Genomic DNA, 25040 nt, shown 5'->3' on the forward strand with positions numbered 1-25040 from the left:
ATACTTTTTAGGTTCTGCTTTTGATTTTTTTTTTCTTTTTCGTCCTTTCTTGTTAGTCAGCTGTTGTGTTCACGGCCATCGAGGGTGTCCACCTCGATGGCGTATTGTTTTCTACGGACGTTGTGTTCACAGCCGTCAAGTGTGTCCACCTCAACAGCGTATTGTTTTCTTTGCACCCCTCACCAACCAACCTCTTCCCACTCTACCCATCCCAGGAATGATTGTTTTCTTCTTCTCAACTGAGGGGTAACAAACTAGAAGAGGTGGTTAAAGGGTGACTAGACTGAGGCCAAGAGATTTTTCCTGTGAGTAAAGGCACGTTTCATGGTGAACTATTTGACATTTGTGTTGGATGCCTGTTTTCTCAGTAATTCATTCAAGTGCCTTTTTCCTTTACTTTCTAAAAATTGTGGTAAAATACACATAACTTAAATTTACCATCTTTTTTTTTTTTTTTTTTTTGGTGAGGAAGATTGGCCCTGAGCTAACATCTGTGCCAATCTTCATCTATTTTGTATGTGGGATGCCACCACAGCATGGCTTGATGAGTGGGATGTATGTCTGCACTTGGGATCCACACTTGTGAACCCTGGGCTGCCAAAGCAGGGTGGCGTGGCCTTAACCACTATGCCGCCAGGCCAGCCCCATCTTATTCTTTTTTAAGTGTACAGTACAGCAGTGTTAAGTACACTTACATTGTTGTGCAACCAATCTCCAGAACTGTTTTCATCTTAGAAAACTGAAACTCTGCACCCATTAGACCACCACTCCCCGTTCCTCCCTCCCCCAGCCCCTGGCACCCCCCTTCTGCTTCCTGGATCTGAATTTGATGACCCTAGATACCTCATATGAGTGGAATTATGCAGGATTTGTCTTTTTGCGATTGGCTTATTTCACTTAGCATGATGACCTCAAGGTTCACCCGTGTTGTAGCATGTGGCAGGATTTCCTTCCTTTTTAAAGCTGAATAATATTCTGCTGTGTGTATATACCACATTTTGTTTATCCATTTGTTTGTTGATGGATGCTTGGGTTGCTTCCAGCTCTTTGCTGTTGTGAATGGTGCTGCTGTGAACGTAGGTGTGCAAATATCTCTGTGAGACCTGACTCTCAGTTCTTTGGGATGTATACCCTAGTGGGATTGTTAGACTGTGTAGTAATTACATTTCTTACTTTCTGAGGAACTGCCATACTCTTTTCCATCGAGGCTGCACCATTTTATATCCCAACAGTGCACAGGGGTTCCAGTTTCTCTGCATCCTTGCCAACACTTGTTTCTTGGTTTTTTGATAGCAGACATCCTAGTGCATGTGAGCTCGTATCTCCTTGTGGTTTTGATGTGCATTTCTCTAATGATTATTAATTTTGAGCGTCTTTTCATCTGCTTGGCCATTTGTATGTCTTCTTTGGATATATATCTATTCAAGTTCTTTGCCAGTTTTTAATTGAGTTCTTTGTTTTTTGTTGTTGAGTTGTAGAATTTCCTTATAAATTATGGATATTAACCCTTATCATATGTACAATTTTCTCCCATTTCATGGGTTGCCTATACATTCTGTTGATTGTGTCCTTTGAGGCACAAATGTTTTTAATTTAATGTCATCCAGTTTATCTATTTTTACTTTGATTGCCTGTGCTTTTGGCATCATATCCAAGAAATAATTGCCAAATCTGATGTCAAGCGTTTCCTCCATGTTTTCTTCTAAGAGTTTTATAGTTTTAAGTCTCAAGTTTAGGTCTTTGATCCATTTTGAGTTAATTTTTGTATACAGTGTTAGGTAAGGGGCCAGCTTTATTCTTTTGCATGTGGTTATCCAGTTTTCTCAGCACCGTTTGTTAAACAGACTGTCCTTTCTCCATTGAATAGTCTTGGCACCCTTGCTGAAAACCATTTGATCATATATGTAAGGGTTTATTTCTAGGCTCTCTATTCTAGTCTTTTGGTCTGTTTGTCTGTCTTTATGCCATATGATTTGAAAACTTTATGCTGTTTTGATTTCTATAGCTTTGTCATAAGTTTTGAAATCAAGAAGTGTGTCCGCTGCTATTTAATAAGTATCTACAGTGTACCAGGCATTGTGAATGCAGCACTGAGTCGGACATTGTCCCTGACTGTCTGACGCCCTGCTCTCCTCCTGGTTCTTGACTTTATTCTAGATAGTTGAGTTTAGCACAAAAATGTCCTCCAGATAAATGAAAGTTACAGTGGCCTAGTCACTTGACCATTCCTGACAAATCTAAAGGTGACCACTCAGTGGGTTTGGTCTAAGGTAGAAGTGTCCCATTTGTTGGTTAAATGCTAGCAGATTCTTGTAGTGAACATTTCTAGGGTGTTTGTTTCCTTCTCATGTACCAGCAAAATCAGTTTCTAGTGACTTTCATTGTAAACTTTTCTTTTGGAAGCAGATCTTACCTGAATCTTATCCAAACCTTTCGAAGCCCCTCTTTTAGCCAAGTGTCTCTTCTAAGCAAAGTGATTTCCTAGAATTCATATAACAGATTGATAATTGAATTAACCCCTTAAAATTGAAAAATTTTAAATGTGACTAAGAAAGCTACTTAAAGGTGATTACGTGATAAACTCTTTGATGGGGGGAGATCAGGTTTCTTGAGGTATAATTTACACATGGTAAAATTCACCTTTTTGAGGTACGCAGTGTGATGAATTTTGAATGTATTCAGTCGTGTAACCACCACTAGAATGAGAAGAATTGTTTTACTTAATAAAAACTTGCTCACCATTTGTTTAAATCTGGAGTTTGACGTGCTAAGGCTGCAGTTGCTTGAAAATATAATTATAGTTTAAGCAGTAACATTATCCTTGTTATACTTAATCTTTAAGTAAGCTAGATCATTATTTTCCAAAATGAATAAAGTAGAATCTCAGAATGGTCCTTAGAATTTGTTTCTTGTTAAAGGCCTAGAATATCCTGCAGTGGTAGAGTTTGCTCCATTCCAGAAGATCGCCAAAAAGAAGCTAAAGAAGAAAGATGCCAAAACCGGAAGCATTGAAGACGGTGGGTCGCTGCTGGATTATGCAACCACACGTCAAATGCTGTGATCAAATGTCATCTCTCCGCCATCTGTGGGGAGGAGTGTATTTATTTCTTTTTAAGTTTACAGATGCAGAATACAAGAAGTTCTTAGAAGCTTACTGTGTGGAGGAGGAGAAAGCCGCTGCCAGTCCTGAGACTCTTCTGGGGGACATAGAGGCAAAGACAAGAGAACTTATTGGTATGTTTTGCTCATTTCTTCTCTTTACTGTATTGAGATATGTATTTATAGAGTGTGTATTTATTTCTTCTTTTTCATGATTACTGTAAAAAATTGACACTTGTGACAGGCTTGGCAGAAACATAGAGTATTTCCCAGTTTTGACAAAAGGATGGTAAGGTGGCAGCTCGGGGACTGTTTCTGAGCGTGTGTTGGTGGAGAGCACCTGAGTTCTCAGGTACAGTCATTTTGTTTCAAAGTTACAATGCTTCCAAACGAGCAGCACAGAAGACTGGAGAGTGCTGCGTGCCTGGCTGCTTCGGGGGGAGCATTATTGTCAAAGTGGAAGTCAGTCGTCTTTGCAGAGAGCAGTCACAGCAAGAGAGACTTCGTTTAAGTATGAGGTCATCTTGCTGCTGTTTAAAACAGTGTTAAGCCCCCTGAGCAAGCCAAGCAACCAAGTGGATAAACCAGCCATAGCACAGAATCTGGTTTGGGTCAGGCCTTCAACCCTGCACCCGCAAGCAGTATGTTTTAGAAATGGTTATCTCCTAGTTGCAATCCCCAAAACCTCAAGGGTAGACTTGAAACACCTTTTTCTGTCCCCAGGCCCTCTGCTGTGGCTCCCAGACATCCCCGTAGCGCCTCCCTTCCTGTCTGCCTCCGCCCCGTGTGAGGCCTCCCCTCAAGACCCTGTGCCCCGCATGCTGCGTCCTGCTCACGCATTAAGATGGACAGGACAGGACAAGTCACGTGTCCATCTCCCTCTCGTAAACGCTCTTCTCATTTTGTCTCCCCCACCCCCAGCAGAACTGTGTGTTCGTCTCTGTAGTCCAGCACGTAGTGCGTTGCTGGGACAAGTTTAAGTGTTGAGTAAATGTTTGTTGCGGAAATTAATAAGAAAAGTTAGCATTATTGAAATATTATTCGTTAGTCTAATAATGAAGTTTTATATTTTATAACAGCTGGCTTAACCGTGGTTTGAAGGATTTTTAATCAGTGTGGTAAATATTTCAGATGTGCTTAGGATGCATTTGCTCGTTTTATTCAGCATGTTGACTGGGTACCAGCTCTAAGCCTTGGCGAAGGGACAGAACAGGAACAGGATGCACGAGGCCTCTGCCCTCATGTAGCTGCCCTTCTGGTGGGGGTGACTGTAGTAAACTCATGCAGAAATAATCAAGCTTCGAGCCAGAGCATTTCCATTTGTGATAAGCATCACAAATGTAGTGAAACAGAATAACGGGGTGGAGAGAAAGGCCCCTCTGAGACCCCATTTGGCTGAGACCAGCTATGCCAAGAGATGGAAGAAGAGGGAACTCTGAACGGAAGGGCTGTAGGCTGGAGCTCTGGGCCCGTGTGGTCAGCACATGGCATGTAAGAGCCAGAGAGGCAGACGGGCACCACGTCGGGCTGGTGGTGAGAGGTTTGGATTTTATTTGAGGGACAGCTGGAAACCATTGTGGGAGTGATACCGTCTAATTTATTTTTCCCCATCACTCTGGCTGCTCCATACTTGGTGCATTGTGGATGCCAAGAGAAGAAGCTGGGCCCCTGGTTAGGAAGCTCGTGCTATAGTCCTGGGAAGGGTGCTCACACAAGGTTGGCAGAGTCAGCATCCATTCTGGAGGTAGGACTGGCAGGACTGAGTGACGACTAGATGTGGGCAGTCAGCAAGCAGAAAGAATCAAGCCTTCAGGAGTTTGTCTTTGCAGCTCAGTGGATTGTGGCCCCATTATGCCTGGGGAGGATGCGGGAGGAACAGTACTGGGGGAAAATCGAGATTTCACTGTAGAGCGTGTTAAATTTAAGAAGAGCTAAAGGAAGAAGCAAAATAGAAGTTAGGTACAGAGCTCGCCTTCCAGCCCTTGCATTGCTCGTGTGCTTTGTTTTAAATGCCCTTGTGCAGGGTAGATGAGGGTGGGGCAGGATCTTTCACTTCCTGGCGGTTTCAAGACGTCCCCTCCGTGGTCAGACGCAGACCGTCCAGCAGATCCCAGCCGCCCTTCTGCAGAGGAGGGACGAGTCCCGTCCTCGCTTGGTGCCCGTGCACAGTAGATGCATTGCGGTTGTTTACTGAATGAGCCACTGACAGAGTCCACCAACCCAGGACGTGGCGATGGAGCTTCCTCTCTGCACTTCCTGTTTCTGCCTGTCTAAATTTGAATCTTGAATTCATGGCAAATTGCCCTTCTCTTTTCTTAGATTTTGGCCTTCACTGTATTCTTATTATCAAGACTAAGCAGTGGGGTTGAATGGAAAGACTCACTCTGAAGTTGCAGATTAGTGCAGTGATGTGTCAGGGTCTGCAGAGCGAGAGGCAGACCTGGGCTCGGGCCCAGCTCAGGACTTAACTTCCACTGCCTGTTCCTCACCGAGCGGGTGACAGTGCCTGGTATGCACAGCTCTCTGTGGGTGCTAACAGGTAAACTGTTGCTTAAGTTAATACTAATTTTACACATTACATATTACATATTAGTATTGTATTACATGCTCATGAGTCTTCTCTTTACTAAGTGATACACTTTCATGGTTTGTAAAGCACTTTCTGATACAAGGTCTCATTTACTCTTCATGTGGGTTCTTTGGGGTAACAAGGCAGGTGTTTCGTAGGAGAGGAGGGAAGGCAGATGGGGTCTCAGTGTCATCTCCCCCACCCACCTTAGCTGACAAATCCAGAACTTCCATGGTGCAGAGGAGAGTCCTCACTAATTTTGGGTGACTTGCCTGTTACAAAGGGTGTCGGCTGTGCTCATTGCGAGCCAGAGTTCGTGGTTAATACAGGAGCCACCCCGGGAGAGAGCAGGCGCTTGTTGGTTTCTGTGCCTGTGATGAAGTGTGGGCATCTGCACTGTTAGCTCTTCATCACAGCCGTGACCTGGACCGAGCTCTCCTGGCAGACGCCGTTTGATATGTGATGGCGAGGTGTGCAGGAGTCCTCAGTTCCTATCAGGAAGCCCTGGCCAGGGGCTCTCGTGTGATTCCCGATTCATTCCTGGTCCTCGGAAGTCCAGAAATGCCATGTCAGTCTTCAAGTGCACCCAGGGGTTCTTCCCTCTCCTGTTTAATCTGAGGTCTTGAAGACCCGTAGAGTGGACCCAAACCATCTCCCACCCTCCCACCTTCCTCAGCCACCGCCACAGGGGAGACAGACCCCTCGAGCTGGTCCTCTGAGAGCAGCACGCGACCCGCCAGCATCTGGGTCAGGTCAAACGGCTCAGGGGCGTGAGGGTCGAGGTAGAGTCGGTGGAGACGCTTGGTCATGGGCAGTTGCTCCTGTTTGGATCGACATATGGAGTCATTTTCTAAACTTTTATGTCTGGTTATTCAATTTATGGAGTATGTGTTATAAGAAATTACAAGAATCCACATTGCTTAAAACCGTTCCCAGAATATGTGTTGAATCAAAGTGAATATATAAATATGTAATGATTTAAAATATCTGCAGAAATGTGAAGAAATTTATAGCACTTGGGAAGTTTAATGCATTATCCTCGTTTTGCTTTTTTGCTTTTATGCCATCTTTGTGAGTAATATGTGAGTTCCTCAGGAATCAGGAATTAAATGCCTGCTGTGTGAGATGGTCAGTGCCTCCAGATCACGTGCCTTATGGTGATGGAATAAGAACCCCTGGAGTGCAGTGTCCACGTGCAGATTTAAAATGATGATATTCTTCCCCTAATTGTGTTAAAGATTAAATTGAAAACAAATATTTAAAATAAAGGAGAGAAATCTTATTTTAGAGTTCAGTGCTACATTACAATTTTTGTGTTTTAGCCAGAAGAACCACGCCTCTTTTGGAATATATTAAGAACAGGAAGTTAGAGAAGCAGGTGGGTCTGGCCTGTCCCTCTGAATGCCCTTCCTGTCTGTGCTGTATGCAGACAGATGATGCACATGCCTCCCCCACCTCTAGAGAATTCGAGAGGAGAAGCGGGAAGAACGAAGGAGGAGGGAGCTGGAAAAGAAACGCCTGCGGGAAGAAGAAAAGAGAAAAAGAAGAGAGGAGGAAAGATGTAAGAGAAAAGAGGCTGACAAGCAAGAGCGAGCGGCGGAGAGAGAAGTGAGGATTAAGGTAATTTCTTTCTTTTTTCCAAAAGTTCTGCTGTCCTGATCATACCTTTTAGGAAGTTCAGCTCCTTAGAGTTCCAAGAACATTTTCATTAGTCTAGTCTTTTATTATCATCATTCCTTCTCTCTGTTCTGCAACAGCAGTTCTCAAACTGTGTTCCCTGAGCCTTAGGGGTTCCCTGGACATGCTGTGTTTGGGAGGACCTTGTGGAAGGGTGGGGGAGGACCAGCCTCCTGCATGTAGCATGAGCACGTAACACCTCCTTCCCACTTGGCCTCCCTCCCGCCCTCTTGGCCTGCCTCCCTCCCTCTCAGCCTCCCTGCCTCCCTCTTGGCCTCCCTCCCTCCCTCTCGGCCTCCCTGCCTCCCTCTGCTAGGCTGACCACCTCAGGCCTCTGCTCACTTCCCTCCACAGGGAGCTTTCCTCAGACGCACATCTTCTCGTAAGTGGCTCCTTCTCATCTTCTGGTCTCTGTTCACATCTTATTTCCACAGAGGGGCTTCCCTGATCCCCTTGAAAAACCATTCCTCCTGTCCCCTCACCCCACATCTCTCTACCCTTTTATCCTCTTTTAGTATGTGTTTGTAGCATTGCATACCACCTGAGGTGATCTTCTTCGCTTTTTCCTGTTTTTGTCACTGTGTACACCATTCTCCCACCCCTGTGGCCACCACTGCCTCAGTGAGAATGTCAGGTGTGAGTTCCTTAATTGTGGGCACTTGTCTGTTATTCACAACTATATTCCTAACACCTAACACAGGGTCTTTTTCCCTGGTTCCTGGTGCTCAGCTCTTAAAACCATTGCAATCTCTGGAGGGAAGAGTATCTCCTGTTTGCAAATAGGATGACGGGTAGCTGAGGCCCTGGGTAGCTTCGGGGTGGGAGCTGGTCACCAGAAAGACCAAGGCATGCTTAGAGGGTTGGAACTTTCAGCCCACACTGACCTCTGGAGAGGGGAGAGGGCTGGAGATTAGGTTCAGTCACCAGTGGCCAGTGATTTAAGCAATCGTGCCATTGCAACGGAGCCTCGTAAAAGTCCCTAAAGTGTGGGGTTAGGAGAGCTGGTGCACACATCAAGGTGCCAGGAAGGTCGTGCCCCTGGAGAGGGCTTGGAAGCTCCAAATCGCTCCACATCCCTGGCCCTGTGCATCTCTTCCCTCTGGCTGTTCCTGAGCTGTATCCGTTGTGTCAAAGCGGTCGACATACGTAAAACCCTTTCCTGAGCTCGGCGAGTCATTCCCATTCAGGCACTCCCGGAATTTATGGCCAGCCAGTCAGAAGTACTGCTGACAACCTGGGACTTTGGACTGGCATTTGAAGTGGGGACAGTCTTGTGGGATCTGACGTTAATTCCAGGTAGACAGTGTCAGAACTGATGGAGTCGTAGGACACCCAGCCTGTTGGTGAGTTGGAGAAGTGTTGGAAAAGACCTCACGCGTGTGGTTTCAGAGGTGTTATGAGTAAAGACAGTTCGTAGATGTGCAGTTCCTTGTTGGATGGCTGGATGGAGACATCCTGCCGTGGTTCCCTGTGGTCTGCATTTATTACAGGCAGCTGTTACTTTTGTAATTAAAAAAAAAGTGCAGTATTATCTGAAAGGAAGTGTTTAAGCCCACAGAACCCATGTGGAGAATAAGAGCATATTCACAGGCACGCAGTGCACACCTTTGATGAGGAGCAGCCTTTAGGGCTCTGCCTTCCATTATATTTGTCTGTGCCCTTCTGAAATGAGCTCGTTTAGTCAAGATGTCTGTGTGTGTAATTTTGCTATACTTCAATTTGAAAAATGTTCACTTATTTAAGTGAGAACAAAATTCTCAGAAGTAGACCTTCTGTTTGTGTTCCGCAAGCTGACTCTGCCTGGGGACCTCAGTTTCAGAGAGAGAACGAGGAGGAAGGCCCAGATTCAGAGATAGACCAGTTAAACGCGTCGTAACAACATGCTGAGTCTGTTTCAAGAAGGAGAATAATAAGTTTGGAAAACTGTAAACCTTCTAAAAGTCATCAACAGAAAGCAACCTTTTAAAAAATATTTTTTCCTTATTTACAAAAGTAATACTTGTTCATTTTAGGAAAACTAGAACCTGTAGATGAAAGAAATCATTTTAGTTCTGCCACCTAAAAATAATCACTTTTAACACAGTATTGCAAACCTTTTAGATGTTTTTGTATGTGTGTATCAACATATAAACAGAAATCAGATCATTCTGTCTTGTAACATTCTTTCATTCATCAATGTGAGCATATTTTCATCACATTAGCTGCCCTAAATCGTTTGTCATGACTACAAAGTATTTCATTGACTGAATGTTCCCCTATGTATTTAACCAAAACCTGTTCATTGGACCTTTAGCTTACATTTTTTGCTATTCAAACATTTGGGCTCAATATTGGTTTATATTTTTAAACAACTTCTTTGATAATATACTCTTAAAGTGACATTTTACTGACATTATACTTTCTCAGCTGCTTAAGAAACCAGAAAAGGGAGACGAATCAACCACTGAGAAACCAAAAGAAAGAGGAGAAGAAGTCGATGTTGGAGATGGAAGACAGGAGCCCTGTCCCAGCTGTGCCGTCGTGAGGCCCAGGCCCCCAGAGAGCTTGTGGGAGGAGCCCAGGGACAAGTGAGCCTGTGCTTCTGCTGCTTTGACCGCATTCAGCATCTGAGTCAATACGAGTGCATGTGTTTCATAATATTCTTGGAATTCAGGAGCTTTCCCAGGCTGTGCTTGTCTACATCTTTGTTTCTCCGTGGTCACGTGAGGAGCTTGGTGAACCTGTGTAGTCTGCCGTCTCCAAACCAGGGAGATGCTGTCTGTGACTCCCTTCCCTGTCGCTCTCCTTCTCCTCTCGCAGCCCTGCTCCTACACATCAGGGCTTCCGGACCTTCTTCCCAGGCTCTTTTCCTTTGTGAGTCTTATCAGTTTGTAATTTTCCTGTTTTGAGATATCTTGCCTGTTTGATCTTCCAGACCTCCTTCACTTTATCTACAGAATTGTAAATTTGAGAACCCAGTCTTGTAGGTGCTGGACAGTCTTTTGTGATACAGAATAGAATTCCAAGTGCTGTGACTCCTTTGTTGGCATTGTCATCCCTCTGGTCCCGCTGTGGAGTTTGACCAGCAGCTGCGGTCACTAGCTGGTGTCCACTAGCCCTGACTCCAGCTGGGGTCCTTAGGCACGCAGTTCTCTGCCTGCTCATGACATGCATCTTGTGAAAGGAGCTTGACAGGGCTTCTCTGGGGACAGGACAGACACAGCAGTGTGTGCACATGGGCCCGAGAGAGAGCAGCCAGATGCTGTCAGAAGGGAGTTCTTTCTTCCTGCCCCTGGCCTGCATCCTCGGGGTTTGGGCGCCTCCCCACAGTCAGTGGGGCCATGTGCGGCTGGGCTTCTTGTGCCCCCAACCTGGGGCTTCTGCCCACCTGCTGCACTGGGACACCGACAGAGCTTCCTGGAGCCCAGGGCTGTGCTGCTCACAAGGCTGACTGGAAGTGGATGTGAGTTTGGAGGGGAGATGGCAAAGTCATGGGATTAGGCTGCTGTTTTCCCAGAATCACAGTAATCTGAATGACTCCTTACTGTCTTTCTTGCACACAGAGTTGTGATAAAGGTTTTCTTCCCTCTTTTGGGTGGTTCTGGTTTATTGGTTTGTTTATAAAATGAATTTATACATGATTATCAAATCTATGATCTTTTAGCATTGTGGTCTGTTACAGGCGTTTGTATTATTATTGCTTATTTTGTCATGTTTCTGGCATGAATTCATACTTTGCTTATGGATCTCTTTGTCGCCAGCAGCCCTGCTGCTTCTGTATGTGGGGGAGCCACAGGCAGTGTGTGGGGACTTTGCCTGTTGTTCGTGGAGGGCAAGAGTTTAAGAACAAAGTGAGCTAAGCAGCCACCTGTGTATTTACTCTTCATTTAACAGTTTGATATATGCACAAATATTACTAAATTTCAGTTAATTTTAGCTATGCTTGGAGCAGAAACTAAGCTGTCAATATTAGTTCTGTGTCTTGATGGATCTGGGCTTCTAGGAAAGTCACTCAACCACTTTTAGTCTCATTTACTTTATCTGTATAAACGGGGGGATTATATTTACTTTGGAGGGTTACTAAGAATTAGAAAAATATGTATATATGGTACTTTAGCATGTGCCAATTACATATGTGTTGCTCAAATGTAACAGTAAATATTGTTATTACTATTGTCTGTTCACCTTTTCAGTGGCCTTTGTTGAAGGCTGTGGTGTGCCCATCACGTGGAAACTTGGCAACACAGTGATGAGCAGACTTACATATTCTGTGCCTTTTTTGGAACTTACCATCTGGAAGGGGAGGCAGGTGATGGACTGGCAGTTTACGTAAGGTCACTGATAATTTGTATTGATTCACAGGTCACAAAATGACAGTGATAAAGAGCAGAGGGATGTGGAGAGAAGATTTCGAGAAAAAGAACTTGAAACACAAAGATACCACTTGGATGAGAGCAGAAAGCACAGAGCTCACTATGAGTTTGAGCCGAAATGGGGGAAAGGATTCACCCCAGACAGAGGGAAGAAAGGGAGCCAGGACGACGGGGTCCCTGTGGAGGCCACAGAGAGACCAGCGGGGGAGCAGAGGAGCGCGGGCGGCCCCATGCCCAGGAAGGAGCGCATGGGAAACAAGGTTCTTTTGTTCCTTTGGGACAATCTTTCACTCACCAGTCTGTGCTAACGCTACTAGCTGTACTTCTGCAGGCTTGTAACTGCTTTTCCTAACAGAAATTCTTTTATTTAACCAAAAAAGGGCAGTCTGCCTAGGTGTCTTGAGGTACAGGACTGCGCACTCTGATGGGGAGAGGCCGCCCCGCTGGACCCCGCGTTGTCCTGGGGAGCGTCCTGCCTGAGGGTCTGCACTTGCTGGAGCCGTTGTTCTCGTCCTCTCAGTGGGCACCATGTCCTTAGTGGCAACTCCTGAATGAAACCAGCCATCATCTTTCTCAGAGAATCAAGTTTTTTTCCACCAGGGAAAAAAAGCATTTATTTAGTATAAAACTAGCACATTCATACCATTTGCTTGAGAATAAGTAATGGCAAGTTTATAAAATTTACCCCTAAGACAATAAGAAAAATATTAGTGACATTTCATGGAGTTTTCCTTTACCTTGTGAACTTCCTGATTCCTAGCATAATCAGACGGCTCATGACACCCATGTCTAGATGTCATTCCATCTGTGCAGGTGGCACAGGATGGGGCTGCCCTCTTAGCCCAACAGGCAGCTTTGCTTTCAGGAGTTTGAGGTTAGTTTTTATTCAGGTCGCATTGTTGCAGAGACGCACCATGAATGGGATCATCTCCCTCCCAGGGCTGTCAGGCCCCGGAGCCCAGCCTCCAGGTGAGCCGCAGAGGCTGCAGCTGCCTGGCTGCCGCTCATCGCCACCTCCCACCACCCCTGCCCTGCTGTGTCCTGTCCCTGCAGCCCCCCTCTGGCTGTCTGGGATGCTGCCATTTCAGGGGTGCTATAGAGATGGAGACACACAGGCCCTGTGAGACTGGCTTTCTCGCAGCGTGACTCCCTTCAGGTTACCCAGGTGTTGCGAGTGTCAGTGATGTTGACTTTTAAGACGTTTCCAGTAAAGATGAGGCGGAACTCCAGACAAGGAGAGCCTTCTTGTCTTCCCCTCTGCCACTCGTGTGTGTGTGTGTGTGTGTGTGAGAGAGAGTGGGTGAGAGTGAGAGAGAGAGAGAGAGAGACTTAGAGGGCTCGGTACTGGCTCGCCCTGAGGCTCACCGCCTGCAGCTGTGGGTCTTTGGGTGGGTGGTATGGACACTGGTTTTTCTGCTGCCTTTTGATTCAGCAGAATGAGGGATCTGGGTATTTGAACAGCTTTAGGTGAGGGAACTTTCAGTTAAATCTGTAATTCTGTACTGGTAACAAGGTGCTCGTGCTCACAACTCCCCCCTTACAAGGCCTGGCAGGTTATGATGTACTTTTAGGATCAGTTTTGAACTCCGTCTGTACACACGGAAGTTACCCTGGTGCAAAGCAGAACCATGTGTGTTAGCCGCAGGCCAAAGGTGGATGTGCAGCCTGCATCTCTGCCTGCAGGGGATTCCGGTCTATGGGGCCTTCCGAGCCCTTTCCTTCTCCTCGTGTTGGCCAGCCTTCTATTAAGGAAAAGAACATTCTGAGAAAGCCCCTGGTGGTGACGGTGGGGCCACACGCAGCCCAGGAATGGGTGAAGGTGAGCTGGGGAGCCCTGGAGAAACCCAGAAGTGGGATGTGCCCCCATGTCGCTCTGAGCTTGGGCTCCCCGGTGGCCGTGGAAAGGCTGAAGCTGCTGCTGCTCCACCCACAGCAGGGTGAGGAGGGAACCCTGACAACAGAGCTTCCTCATGGGGCTGTTGGCTCCACTGAGCTGGGACGAGTGGCTCCCTCCTTCTTCTGGGCTGGGTCCATGGCACCACTGGAGGAGGAGAGGAGAGTTGTTCCCACTGTTGCTACTGGTTGGCCTGAATACCCTGCAGGCAGAGATGCAGGCTGCACACCCACCTTCTGCCTGGGGCCGACCTTCAGGACCACTCTGTCCTCCCCTGGCTTAGCTGCCCTTGTGCCCTGGGGCAAGTTAATTGCATTTCATGTCCTTTATTCAGTCATCATTTTTATTCACCATTTCTAAGAGGTTAATAAGATAATAGGTGAGCATTTTCTGTAAAGGGGACAGTTCAGGAATAATCCACGTGGAAGTTGCTTATTATGAATGCTATAACTGTTTAGTTTATGGCTCTAAAAAGCCATCTGGGGGGCCAGGCCACATTTTGTTTCAGGCTGCACCTTGCCTCTATGTGCTGAGTCTCCAGGACTGAGGTGTGTGTGTGAGTTTTTCTCTCTCAAACTGGGAAGGGAATGCTATGATTGTACTGTTTTCTCAGAGGGTTCTAGGTTTGAGCAATAACATTTTCCCAGATTTCAGTTTTACCTTCTTTCCATTTATTTTAAATATTAACTGTTTTCCTTTTCATGGCTTTTTACCCCCCTCATAATGCCTGGTTTCTGAGATAGTGCTGTGAAAAACACTGATCTTTTAGCTTGAAGACTGATTTTCTTTAGCTAATTAGGATCTTCAGTCCCCAGAAATAGAGATGTTCTCCCTCCTGCATCACTAGCCTTGGAAGAATAACACTGCTTCTGTCCTGGCAGGACCGGCCATCCTTGCAGCTCTACCAGCCGGGCACTCGCAGCCGAGCACGCGAATGTGGCGGAAGACCCTCTGAGGAGGGCCGTGCCGGGAGGAGGGGCGAGGCCGAGGATTCCGCAGGGGCTGGTGCCAAGAGGAGCGAAGAGGCAGAGTGAGTGGACGCGCACACATTTGTGACACAGTGAGCTTCCATTCGACATTCTGTGGATTTGAAAAGGCATCCGGAAATATATAGATTAGCCTGGAATATAACATGCAAGTACATTACTTCTTACAAAGAAACTAGGAACAGGAACTATAAAAGTGGCATAGAAACATCTAGAAACCATTCTTTAGAAAGGAGCAATCTTTTTAAAAATTGAACCAAGTTTTCATAGATTTTACCATTTCTAATACAAACTAGTAAATATCATTTAGCCAAAACAGAAGATAATCTCTTTTGGAAAGTAAAGTGTGATCAGAGCTGGGGAGGAGACGAGCCTCGTGTGAGTTCCAAGCACTCGACGTGTGTTAGGAATAGCTCATACTGAGTTTGACGTGTTTGTGAGCAGGTGGTCTGTGGGGATCTGTGTCCTTGTGCCTCTTGCTGGTTTTCCACGAGCTGTGGTTTCTGGGAAGTGAGCATCTCTCATTCCCTCCCAGCCTTTGTAATTGAGCCCTTCCTGCAGCTTCTGTCACTAGCGGCTGGAGTCCCTCTGATAGGAACCCTGAGACCAGCTTCAGTTGTTATGTTACAGCCTTTTAACAATGTGGCCACTGACTTGATGAAAACAGTGTCACAGTCTTTTCATGGATGTTCTCGTGGTTTGTAACCATTATGCTCTGAAGATTGCTGAGAACATAAACAGCATTATTTGGGACAGGGATAACTTCGATGGGGCATCGAGGGTTTTTCTTTTTGCAGTCTGAGGCAGTTTTGTTTTAAAATGAGTTAATGTAGCTTTCTGCAACTATGCATCCTACAGTATTTTTTTTCTTTTAGTGAAATTTTTAAATGTTAATGTATTTTTGGCACTATGCTTTAAACCATTTATTGAATAAAAATTTTAGTTGATATGAATATAATGTCCAGTTATGGTACTTTTCCAACATAGAATTTTAGATAATAAAATATTGCTTTTTAAAATGTAGCTTTAGTTATCTGAATATTTGGCTGATTATATCTATTCCTTATTAAATATGAAATGTTTATCACAAAACTAAGAATTACTCATTTATCATTAAAATTCATCTGTGACTGTTGGATGTACAGTCAGTTTAATGGCATTGCTGTGCCCTCGCTCTTGACTCCTGAGCACCAAGAACTTGGTGGGGGAGGGGAGGGAAGGACTTGCTGTGGATTCAGTGAGGTCCGTGTGATCCAGTGGTGCCAGCCCTGGCTGAAGTGGGCTAGATAGTAAATATTTTAGACATTGCAGGCTCCATGGTCTCTGTCATAACTCCTGAACTCTGCCGTTGCCGGGAGGAAGCAGCCTTGGACAGTGTGTCAGTGAATGCCAGGGCTGCGTTCCAGTAGAACTTTACTTATGGAAACAGGCAGCAGGCCATGTTCGGCCTGCGGACCACTGTTTGCTGACCCCTGCTCAGAGGATGGATCAGATTGGAGCTCCTGAACCATCAGCTGCTGTGGTCCTCACTGCTCGTTTTGGCTTTGATCTGGAGACTTCCAGACTGAAGAGTCTGGGACGTAGTAAATCTCATTTCTAAGCCCCCATCTTAGTTCTCTTGGTTTGTTGGCTTGTTTGTATTGGTGATCAAAGACCTGGGGTGTTGAGTGCTCATTTTCAAAATTTGTGGTTTAAAACAATGGTTCTCATACTTTTTAGTCTCAGGAACTCTTTACATTCTTAAAAATTATTGACAACCCCAAAGAACCTTTATCAACTAGGTTATATCTATTGATGTTTACCATATTCAGAATTAAAACAGAAATGTTTAAAGCACAAGAATACGTAAAGATGTGCTGCATTTAGCTGTCAGAGCAATAACGTCACCACACGTCATGTAGCGTCTGGAAAACCCTGCTGTGGGCCTGTGAGGGAGCAGCGTGAAAGGCACGTCGTGTCCCAGTCTTAGCATAGAAGTCGTCACACCCGCGAGAGAGACCGTGAGGGTGAGGTGGGATCCCCGGAACTTCCTCCTGCCTCGGACACGCCCAGCGTCCAGCCACACACAGAGGAGGTCCCTCGGAGAAAAATCCAGAAACGAGCCGAGCGACTCCCACATGTCAGGCGGATGAGGAGACGCCACATCGAAGCAGGTGGGAGAGGCTGGGGCACTCTCGCAGATTTGCTTCTATTCTGTTCTATCTTTAAAATTAAGGACATGTCAGACTAAAGTGAATTAAGTAGGTACTTGAGCTATTTGATCTGTGTTAATAGATTAATAGCAAAAAAGAAAAAGGAAAATGAGAGAAAAAAGTTTATTTTCAGAATGATATTCAGAGTCAAGAGGTTTTTTTTTAAGACAAATTATCCCACTCAAATCCCCTGGATAATTGGCTTCAGCTCAGTCTGAGCTGTAGGCAAGGTCCAATGGTCGTAATTGTTATATGAAAATTCAGTTTAAATCCCTTTTGGGTTTTTGGTCGCTTTGCTTAAGTTTAGAAAAATGCCATCTGTGTCTGTGTGAGCCTCTGTCGGGCTGCATTCTGGTGGAAAGCTAGCAGCTTCTTGTAAATGGTTATCCCTGTCTTCTTTGCATCAAAAGTAGGTTTATCTTGTAAAGTCTGAGTTTCCCAGGATTCTTCACTGTCACACGTCCAAAAGAAAAATAATTACGTAAGTAACCTTGTACCACAAAAGAGAGAAAGGATGTCTTGGTCAATTTAAACACAAGCAGTCTACCCCATCGAAGGAATGGCATTTTTCAATGATAATAGCATTTTTAGTAGAATAATTTTAAATGATTATCATGATGGAAAAACCAGTTTGCCAGGTTGAGAGAAGTGTGCCTACGTGTGGCACATGGTGTGCCTACAGTGATGCTCAGTGTGCCTGTGTGTGGTGCACAGTGTGCCTACATGTGATGTGCCGTGTGCCTACAGTGATGCACAGTGTGCCTATAGTGATGTGCAGGGGGCCTGCATGTGGCGCACAGTGTGCCTACAGTGATTCGCAGTGCACCTGTGTGTGATGTGCAGGGTGCCTACAGTGATGTACAGGGTGCCTGCATGTGGGCACACAGTGTGCCTACAGTGATGCACAGTCTGCCTGCATGTGGTGCACAGTGCGTCTATGTGTGATGTGCAGTGTGCCTGTGTGTGGCACGCAGTGTGCTTACATGTGATGGCCCCTCTTATGCACTCATGGAGTAGGCATTTTCTACATTACTAGGACCGTACTTTCTGAACCAAAAAAATAGAACAATTGATTAAACAGAGGATTATTGTACCACTTTGTGGTGTGAGGGCCAATGTAGGCGATGCTTTTGGACACCGAACTGCTGGCGTTTCCAGGATATCTTAACAGATGATAGAAACCATGCTATTTGGAGTCAGGCCTTGCTATGCACTGAACTGTTTCTCCCCAGAATTTACATGTTGACACCCTAATTCCCCAGTGTGGCTGTATTTGGAGTAAAGAAGTCATTAAAGTTAAATGAGGCCAAAAGGATGGGGCCTGATCCCATAGGATTAGTGTCCTTATAAGAGAAGACACCAGAGAGCTCGCTCGCTCTCTCCACCAGGTGAGGACACAGCCAGAAGGTGGCATCTGCCAGCCGGGAAGGGCCCACCAGGAACTGACTAGGTCTCACCTTGCCCTTGGGCTCCAGCCTCCAGAACTGTGAGAAAACAGATGACTTGTTTAAGCCGCCCGTCTGTGGTGTTTCGTTATGGCAGCCTGAGCTGACCGAGACAGGCCTGCCCCAGGAAACCCGAGGACTGAGAGGGAACAAACGTCAGGAAGGAACCCAGTGGTGGTGGCCTAGAGCAGTGTTCCTCTCTCCTAGGCCTTCAGCTGCTTCCCCTCTTGGATCATTTCTGTCAGCATTCAAACAAGATTTGGTAGTTCCTGTTATAAAGAAAAGTCCTCAGGCAAAATTGAGATAGCTATCAAAAAATAAAATGGAAATACCCTTAGGCCGGCATTTGGACTCTAACGCTGTGTCCTGCAGATACACCTGCACAGGGACGTGGAGCAACACACTGGACTGTGCCAGGCCCTGCTGTAACCGAGGAAGGGCAACAACAGCCCAGTGTTCGTGGCAGGGTGGCTAAGTGGTAGTTCCACAGCATGGCACGCCGACGTCAGAATGTCCACATTGCAGGCCACACTTAGAAGTGCAGAATGTGCTTTACTTTGTTTATAGACATGGGTGTTTGTGTTTGCACAGAAAACGTCTGGAAAGATGTGCACCGATTACCAACAGTGTGCGGTGGCCAATCATAGCGACCATTTCATGGAAGTAGAGCATTTACGTTGTGTTACACACTTTTGAACTTACTTTTTGAAAGCTCCTTAGCCCCACATACTCCTAGTTACCGTACCTTCTGTGTGTTTCCCTCTGTGCTGCTTGAGGCTGACTTTCCACGTGGCCCCTTCACTTCTCCACCAAGACCACCCTTCCGAGTCCCCATGGTCTTCACGGCACGTGGCCCACTGACCACTCAGCAGCGCCCAACATGGACATTCCTCAGTCCCACTGTCTCCCCCAGCGATTTTATAGATTCCATGGCTTTAAATACCACCCTTTGCCAACATCTCCCACGTTATCTTCTCGGCGCCAGTTTATCTTTTGACCTCTGGATCCATATGCCCCCCTGTCCATTCAACCACCGTTCTTGGATGTCTTCCAGGCAGCTGAAGACAAATCCTTGATGCGTCCCACACCAACACCACCTGCCACTGCCTGCAGGAGCACCCATGTCCACTCTCACCTCTGTACCTCTTCCCATCCCTCCTCTCTCTGAGTCCAGTCCTGCCCGTCTAAACCACACAGTGTTGACTTTTACCACGGGCTAAAAGCCCCATGTGACCCACCAGCCATCTGTGTTCTGACTACACTTGCCTTCTGAGCCAGGAGAACTCCCTTGTCCGTACACAGACCAGTCACAGGCTGTGCTCTGCAGAGAGCACCTTGATCCTTTGGTTGACATGTCAGTTCCTCGGAGAGGCCGTCCTTTGTCCCCAGTTTAAACTGAGCACCCCCATAACAGCTGTACTTATTTATTTGATGGAGACCTTGTGTTTATCCCCTGGCCCACGCCCTGAGCAGCAAATCCATGAAGGCAGGGACTGGGGTGTTTATGATGGCGTGTGCCCAGCAAATTGGTGAAACTAGTAAATATTTGCTGAATCACTGCTCGAAAGAGTAAAAAGACACAGTACCTAATGCTGCACCTTACTGGCCCTTAAATAAGAAAACTTGCCTTTAAGCCTTTTATCTTACAAATAACAAATTGTTTTGTGACTAGAATTTCTGACTAGCTGACTATTTTTATTTCTGTATTTTGGTCTAGAAGCCACCTAAACCTCATAGTGAAATATCTTTAAAACTACTCAAACTTTTAGGAAAAATATTGACAGAATATATCAGAATTTAGTAGCAATCAAAGGTAGGATTAAGATGGTTTGTAGTTCTTTTTCTAATTTTTAAATGATTATGTACAAAAATAGATTTTCATTATTACTCTTTCCAAATAGATTCAAAACATTATTACCAAATATGTACAAATGCCTGAAATAATAAGTCTAAAATGAGGAATTTGAAAACGAATCCTTTCCCCAGGGACCTGTCAATCTGCTGCCAAGGTCCTGTTGACGGACACTGTGGAAATCTGCGTTTAGGAATTTCTACGCAACTTCTTTTTCTATTTCGGTGTTTGCTTAGGTTAAAGTATGAGTAGAAACTATGTTAGTACTATTTTTAACATTCTCTTCATTACGTGTCTTTTTTTGACGTTGTTTGCCTTGACAGGCAGTGTGATAGATTTCCTCTGCTGTGGTAGCTTTGCCTGTGGCCCTCGCTGACCTTACCTTGTAAACGACCACGTCATCATTCTCTACTTGTGCTGCTTTTTCCTCTTGAATGGTAACTTAACCAGTTATTTAGGTCGTAGGTATAAAATGTTTTATTATTGCCCAAATCCAATGTTTGTCATTATATAAAGATTTTTTAAAATCATTCCCTTTCTCTTTGAATTCTGTGTGATATTTGCCAGTAAAAAATATTTTAAGGCCTTACCTTTTGGAATTTTTTGCGGGTTTTTGACAGCTGCTCAATGTCATCCAAATCAAGAAAAGAGAAGATCTGTAGGATTATGTTGTCAGGCATGTGAACTAACAAATCACATTCCCTGACACAGAGTCAAAGAATGATCCAGTACTTCTTTCCCAAACATTTTCTGCATCTGCCCTAAATATCAGCGAGAGACAGAGACAGACTAGGCTATGATGGGCCAACTCATTCCCATCCACTCTCAAAAAAATGACTTGATTTAAAAGCACCTAAACTTTTCACAAAGGGTGCAACCTATCTTTATAATAAAGCTATATTCCCACTGCAAAGACGGTCATCATTAAGAAATCCTAGCTTGGGCTGGCCTGGTGGTGTAGGGGTTAGGTTCATGTGCTCCAGTTTGGCTGCCCTGAGTTCACTGGTTCGGATCCCAGGTGAGGACCCGCTCATCAAGTCATGCTGTGGCGGCATCCCACATAGAAAATAGGGGAAGACCAGCACAGATGTTTGCTCAGGGACAATCTTCTTCACCAAAAAAAAAAGCAAGAAATCCTAGCTTGTTATGAAGTTCTTTACATTTTGCTTTTTGAAGACAGTTATTATCACCTTTGGACATGTGTTCATTCGTGCTTCCAGTTGTCACCCAGCGCCTGTGTGTGGCAGGCACTTTTCTAGGCATTGAACACACAGTGATAAGCAGAGCAGACCAGTCCCTGCCTCACGCCTTCACACAGAGTTCCCACCCCTCCCTTGACATAAAAGGAACTGAAACCCCTGAAAGGTCTCCGTCTTCCTCAGATCCTCCAAGTCATCAGCGGCAGAGTCGGGTCCTTGAAATCAGGAACCCTAACCTGAAGTCCATGTCAGGTGCTGCTGTGACACTGTGGTTCCTGTGGTCGCCCACATGTTTCCTGAATTAGCATCACAATGTTACGAATAAGCAGATCATACATTTTTCTATGGAATCCTCAAAGGAATAACTTAAAAAAGTTAAAATTTTTATACATTAGGCTGTCAATAATCCAGCACTAAATCGTTTTCACAGCCTTCTTGCCATAAACATAAAATGGAGTGATTCAATATTGTAGTAAAAAACTACTGCCTGAAGTAACAGACACTGAATATGAATTCTCTCTGCTGCAGAGGAGGAGAGTCAGCACTGTCCCCGAGTTCCAAACAGAACCCACCTCCCACTGCAGCCCACCCCTCCACACCTGCAGCCCACCCCTCGCCCCTGCAGCCCATTTGCCCCCTGCAGCCCCCTCCTCCCCCCTGCAGCCCACCCGACCCCACCCCACCTGCAGGCCACGCCTGCCCCCTGCAGCCCATTCTCCCCCTGCAGCCCACCCCTCCCCACTACAGCCCACCCCTCCAACCCTCCCCCACTGCAGCCCACCCCCTCCCCCACTGCAGCCCATGCCTCTCCCTGCAGCCCACCCCCTCTCCCCTGCAGCCCATGCCTCCTCCTGCAGCCCACCCCCTCTCCCCTGCAGCCCATGCCTCCTCCTACAGCCCACCCCTCCCCACTGCAGCCCACCCCTCCCCACTTGCAGCCCAAGCCCCAGCCACAGTCCAAGTGGCTTGGATTGAGTCTCATCAGTGTTGCCCCCAGACACAAGCCAGTCTGTTCCCAGCATGTGCCTACTGGCTGTCACTGGTCAAGCGGTGGATGCGTGACCTCAGTGAGTCCAACGAGATGGCAGGACAAAATTACCGTGTCCTCCTGTATGTGACCAAGGAGGCCTAAGGGGCCAGCTTTTGAATGGAGGAGTGCAGAGGGAGAAGGACCCTGGGTTTCTGCTGGACCAGCTCACCCTGAAGCCCACCTCCTTGTGCACTGCTGTCAGTTGAGAGGGGGCGTCCTTGTTTAAGCAGTTTGAGTCACTGCGTCTGCTACTTTCAGTTAAATCTGATGGTGACCGACAGGTTTGGTTTTGCTTTACTGTACGAGAAAACTTCAACTTGAGGAAAACCACTACTTGCACCACAATAGTGATGCTCAAAATGTGATTCCCAGGCCAGCAGCAGCTCCTGGGGAGCTTCTTGGACATGCACATTCTCAAGCTCCCCCAGGGCTGCTGCTTTTCTGAGCCCAGCCTCATCCACCAGGTGATTCTGATCCTCCAGAGACCACTTCACCCCACCAGCCTCCTGTGAGACCAGGAGGCCACACGACTGCACAGCCTCCATTCCCAATCCCAGCACAGCCACAGAGAAACACTCCAAAGGCTTGAGGTTCTAACTCAGAGCCGACTGATAGATTGTAATGCGATAAAGCTGTGGTTCCTCTTGCCGCTTCTGTCAATTAAACAAGAAATATTCAGAAAAACTCTAAATCTTCCAAGTTTTCCTGGAACCTAGCATTTCCATTTAACACACATTTCGGTAAACCTCTTGTGCTGCTTCTAAGAGGTAAATTGCAGGTTCTGCCCTCTAAGGAGTAAGGGGCAATGCTGCATCTCCATCCCTCCGCCCCACAGACACAGACCCCCCCTTGCCAAGGGCACCCCTACCCCAAGATCCACTCCCCATTCGTTCAGCCCAAGTATACTGTCTGCATGTGCACCTCGTGCCAGGGCTGGCAGTCGTGCTCTGGAGATGAAGCACGAGACTGCTGACTGGGGCTCTCTGGCAGGGAAGCCACACAAGTAGACATACAGGTACCATTCCCTGGGAGAAGGGCTGAAAGAAGGTGTGGACAGGACACACGAATATTGTTCATTTTATCAGTCGCCTTCTCCCCAGGTATGCTGCTCTATTTGGGAAGAATAAAATTTGGGATCTCTTGCTCCTGGCAACAGAAGGCCAGAGCTCATCCAACGGGGAGCGCCTGCCTGTGCAGAGGTGGTGAAAATGGTGCACGAAGGGTGACGCGGTGACTCACAGGCCTAGTGGGCGCTTCCTGCCCGCTCCTCTCCCTCTGTTGGTTCTGAGCCTCACCTCTTTCTCCAGCTTCAGGTGATTCTCTGAGCTACTTGAGAGCCTTCCAGTAATTTCCCTTTTCTGCTGGAGTCAGCTAGGGTTGGTTTCTGTTGCTGAAAACCAAGAATTCCAAAGGGAAATTGATCAACAGAGAGGGGCTTAGAGGCAACAGTAAGGCAAGGAAATCTGGGGGAATAAGCTGCAGTGCCCTGAGTAAAGATCCCATTAACGTCCAGGAATGAGGATCTGGCAGCCCACAGCCTCTGGTGGAAAATGGCCAACGACTTGTGGTCACCTGAAACAAAGAGTGTTGTGGGGTCAGGTTTGGGGAAACTGCATCGCCACTGCCATACAGCAGTGGAAACAGCAAGAGGAACTCAAGGCTGTCGGGTAGAGCTGCAATTCCTAACAGCAGTGAACTTGAAAGTACACAGCAAACAAAATGTCCAAATTCTCAAAACATAAGAGTTGGGAGTTGCTATGCAGATGCTAAAATAATTTATGTCTTGTAATCATGGGGTTGGAATAGCCACAAATGTATGAAAGTTGGCTCAATAATTCAGAAAGAATGGGACTCTATGTATCAGAATGGAGGTATTTAAGAGGCTGCAACAGAGTCAGAACTGACGAGACTCACAAATACCCAAACCCCACTGATCCCCATGCCATTCCCTCCCCAAGGAAGCCAGTCTTCTCATGCTCCCCCTGCCCACGGCTGATTCCAGACCTGAAGGAGCCAGTAACAAAGTTGACGCTGGGAGGAGGCAGCTTCCACACCAAGGAACACAGCGCTTCACTAACTCTGTCAGCAAAAACGAGGGGAACAAAGGCAGGGCTGGATTCTGAGTGAAGGAACTGAAGAAACTAAAGGAGAAAGAAACTATTACTAGGCTGGGCTCTGTTTGTGGAGAGCATGGTGGGTTAAATGTCAGAGAGCTTCTGGCTGTTTATGCAACTGGTTCAGAGCAGCCTAAACTCAGCGGTGGCCAAGTGAGGTCAAGATGCCGGATGTTCTCATCAGGGCTCAGAATTTCTGGGGATAGTAATGCTGGAAGGAACTGATTATGTGCAACCACCCTCTTCCTCCTAACTATGGCCCCCACAGGCCCAATAACACTCTCTTCTCCAAAACTTTGAAAATACACTGGTGAGGAAACATCAGCACTTTGAAAACATCTCAGCGACTGCAGTTAAGGTGGGTTCTGCAGCGGACTGGAAATTGTACCCATATCTTAATCTCTGGGACCTGTGAATGTCACCTATGAGGAAAAAAGAAAGGATCTTTGCAGATGTGATCAAATTAAGGATCTTGAGATGGAGAGATTCTCCTGGAATGTCCAGGTGAGCCCTAAATTTAATCCCATGTCCTTATAAGAGGGAGGCAGCGAAAGATTTTACACAGACACACAGAGGAGAAGGCGACGTGAATGGAGCAGGAGAGAGGTTGGAAGATGTGGCCTTGGAACTG

At 46.4% G+C, this 25040-nt stretch overlaps 1 protein-coding gene and 1 long non-coding RNA gene across 8 annotated transcripts in view; one reads left to right on the forward strand and one right to left on the reverse strand.

The window, feature by feature from the left end:
* Positions 1 to 20596, forward strand: part of UPF3A (UPF3A regulator of nonsense mediated mRNA decay) — a 30382-nt gene extending 9786 nt beyond the window's left edge. Inside the window, exons 1-8 of one of the 7 annotated variants that reach the window (XM_070520222.1) lie at positions 287 to 305; positions 2919 to 3017; positions 3117 to 3234; positions 6991 to 7046; positions 7130 to 7288; positions 9752 to 9912; positions 11687 to 11957; positions 14473 to 15707. In XM_070520222.1, the coding sequence (XP_070376323.1) occupies positions 2991 to 3017; positions 3117 to 3234; positions 6991 to 7046; positions 7130 to 7288; positions 9752 to 9912; positions 11687 to 11957; positions 14473 to 14625 (945 nt within the window). In that variant the 5' untranslated portion in view covers positions 287 to 305; positions 2919 to 2990 and the 3' untranslated portion in view covers positions 14626 to 15707. Of the gene's footprint in view, positions 1 to 286; positions 306 to 2918; positions 3018 to 3116; positions 3235 to 6990; positions 7047 to 7097; positions 7289 to 9751; positions 10199 to 11686; positions 11958 to 14472 lie in introns of those variants that run through there. The other 6 variants (XR_011506678.1, XM_044779637.2, XM_070520220.1 and 3 more) reach the window with 6 other exon arrangements.
* On the reverse strand, positions 18347 to 24435 carry LOC139046529 (uncharacterized). The gene is made up of 3 exons (XR_011506681.1): positions 24300 to 24435; positions 23591 to 23685; positions 18347 to 18483 (listed from the first exon to the last, which is right to left on the reverse strand). It is a non-coding gene; the product is annotated as an uncharacterized lncRNA (long non-coding RNA).
* Between the last annotated feature and the right edge of the window lie 605 nt (positions 24436 to 25040).

This window comes from Equus asinus, chromosome 11, assembly GCF_041296235.1.
Source record: "Equus asinus isolate D_3611 breed Donkey chromosome 11, EquAss-T2T_v2, whole genome shotgun sequence".
Lineage (NCBI taxonomy): Eukaryota > Metazoa > Chordata > Mammalia > Perissodactyla > Equidae > Equus > Equus asinus.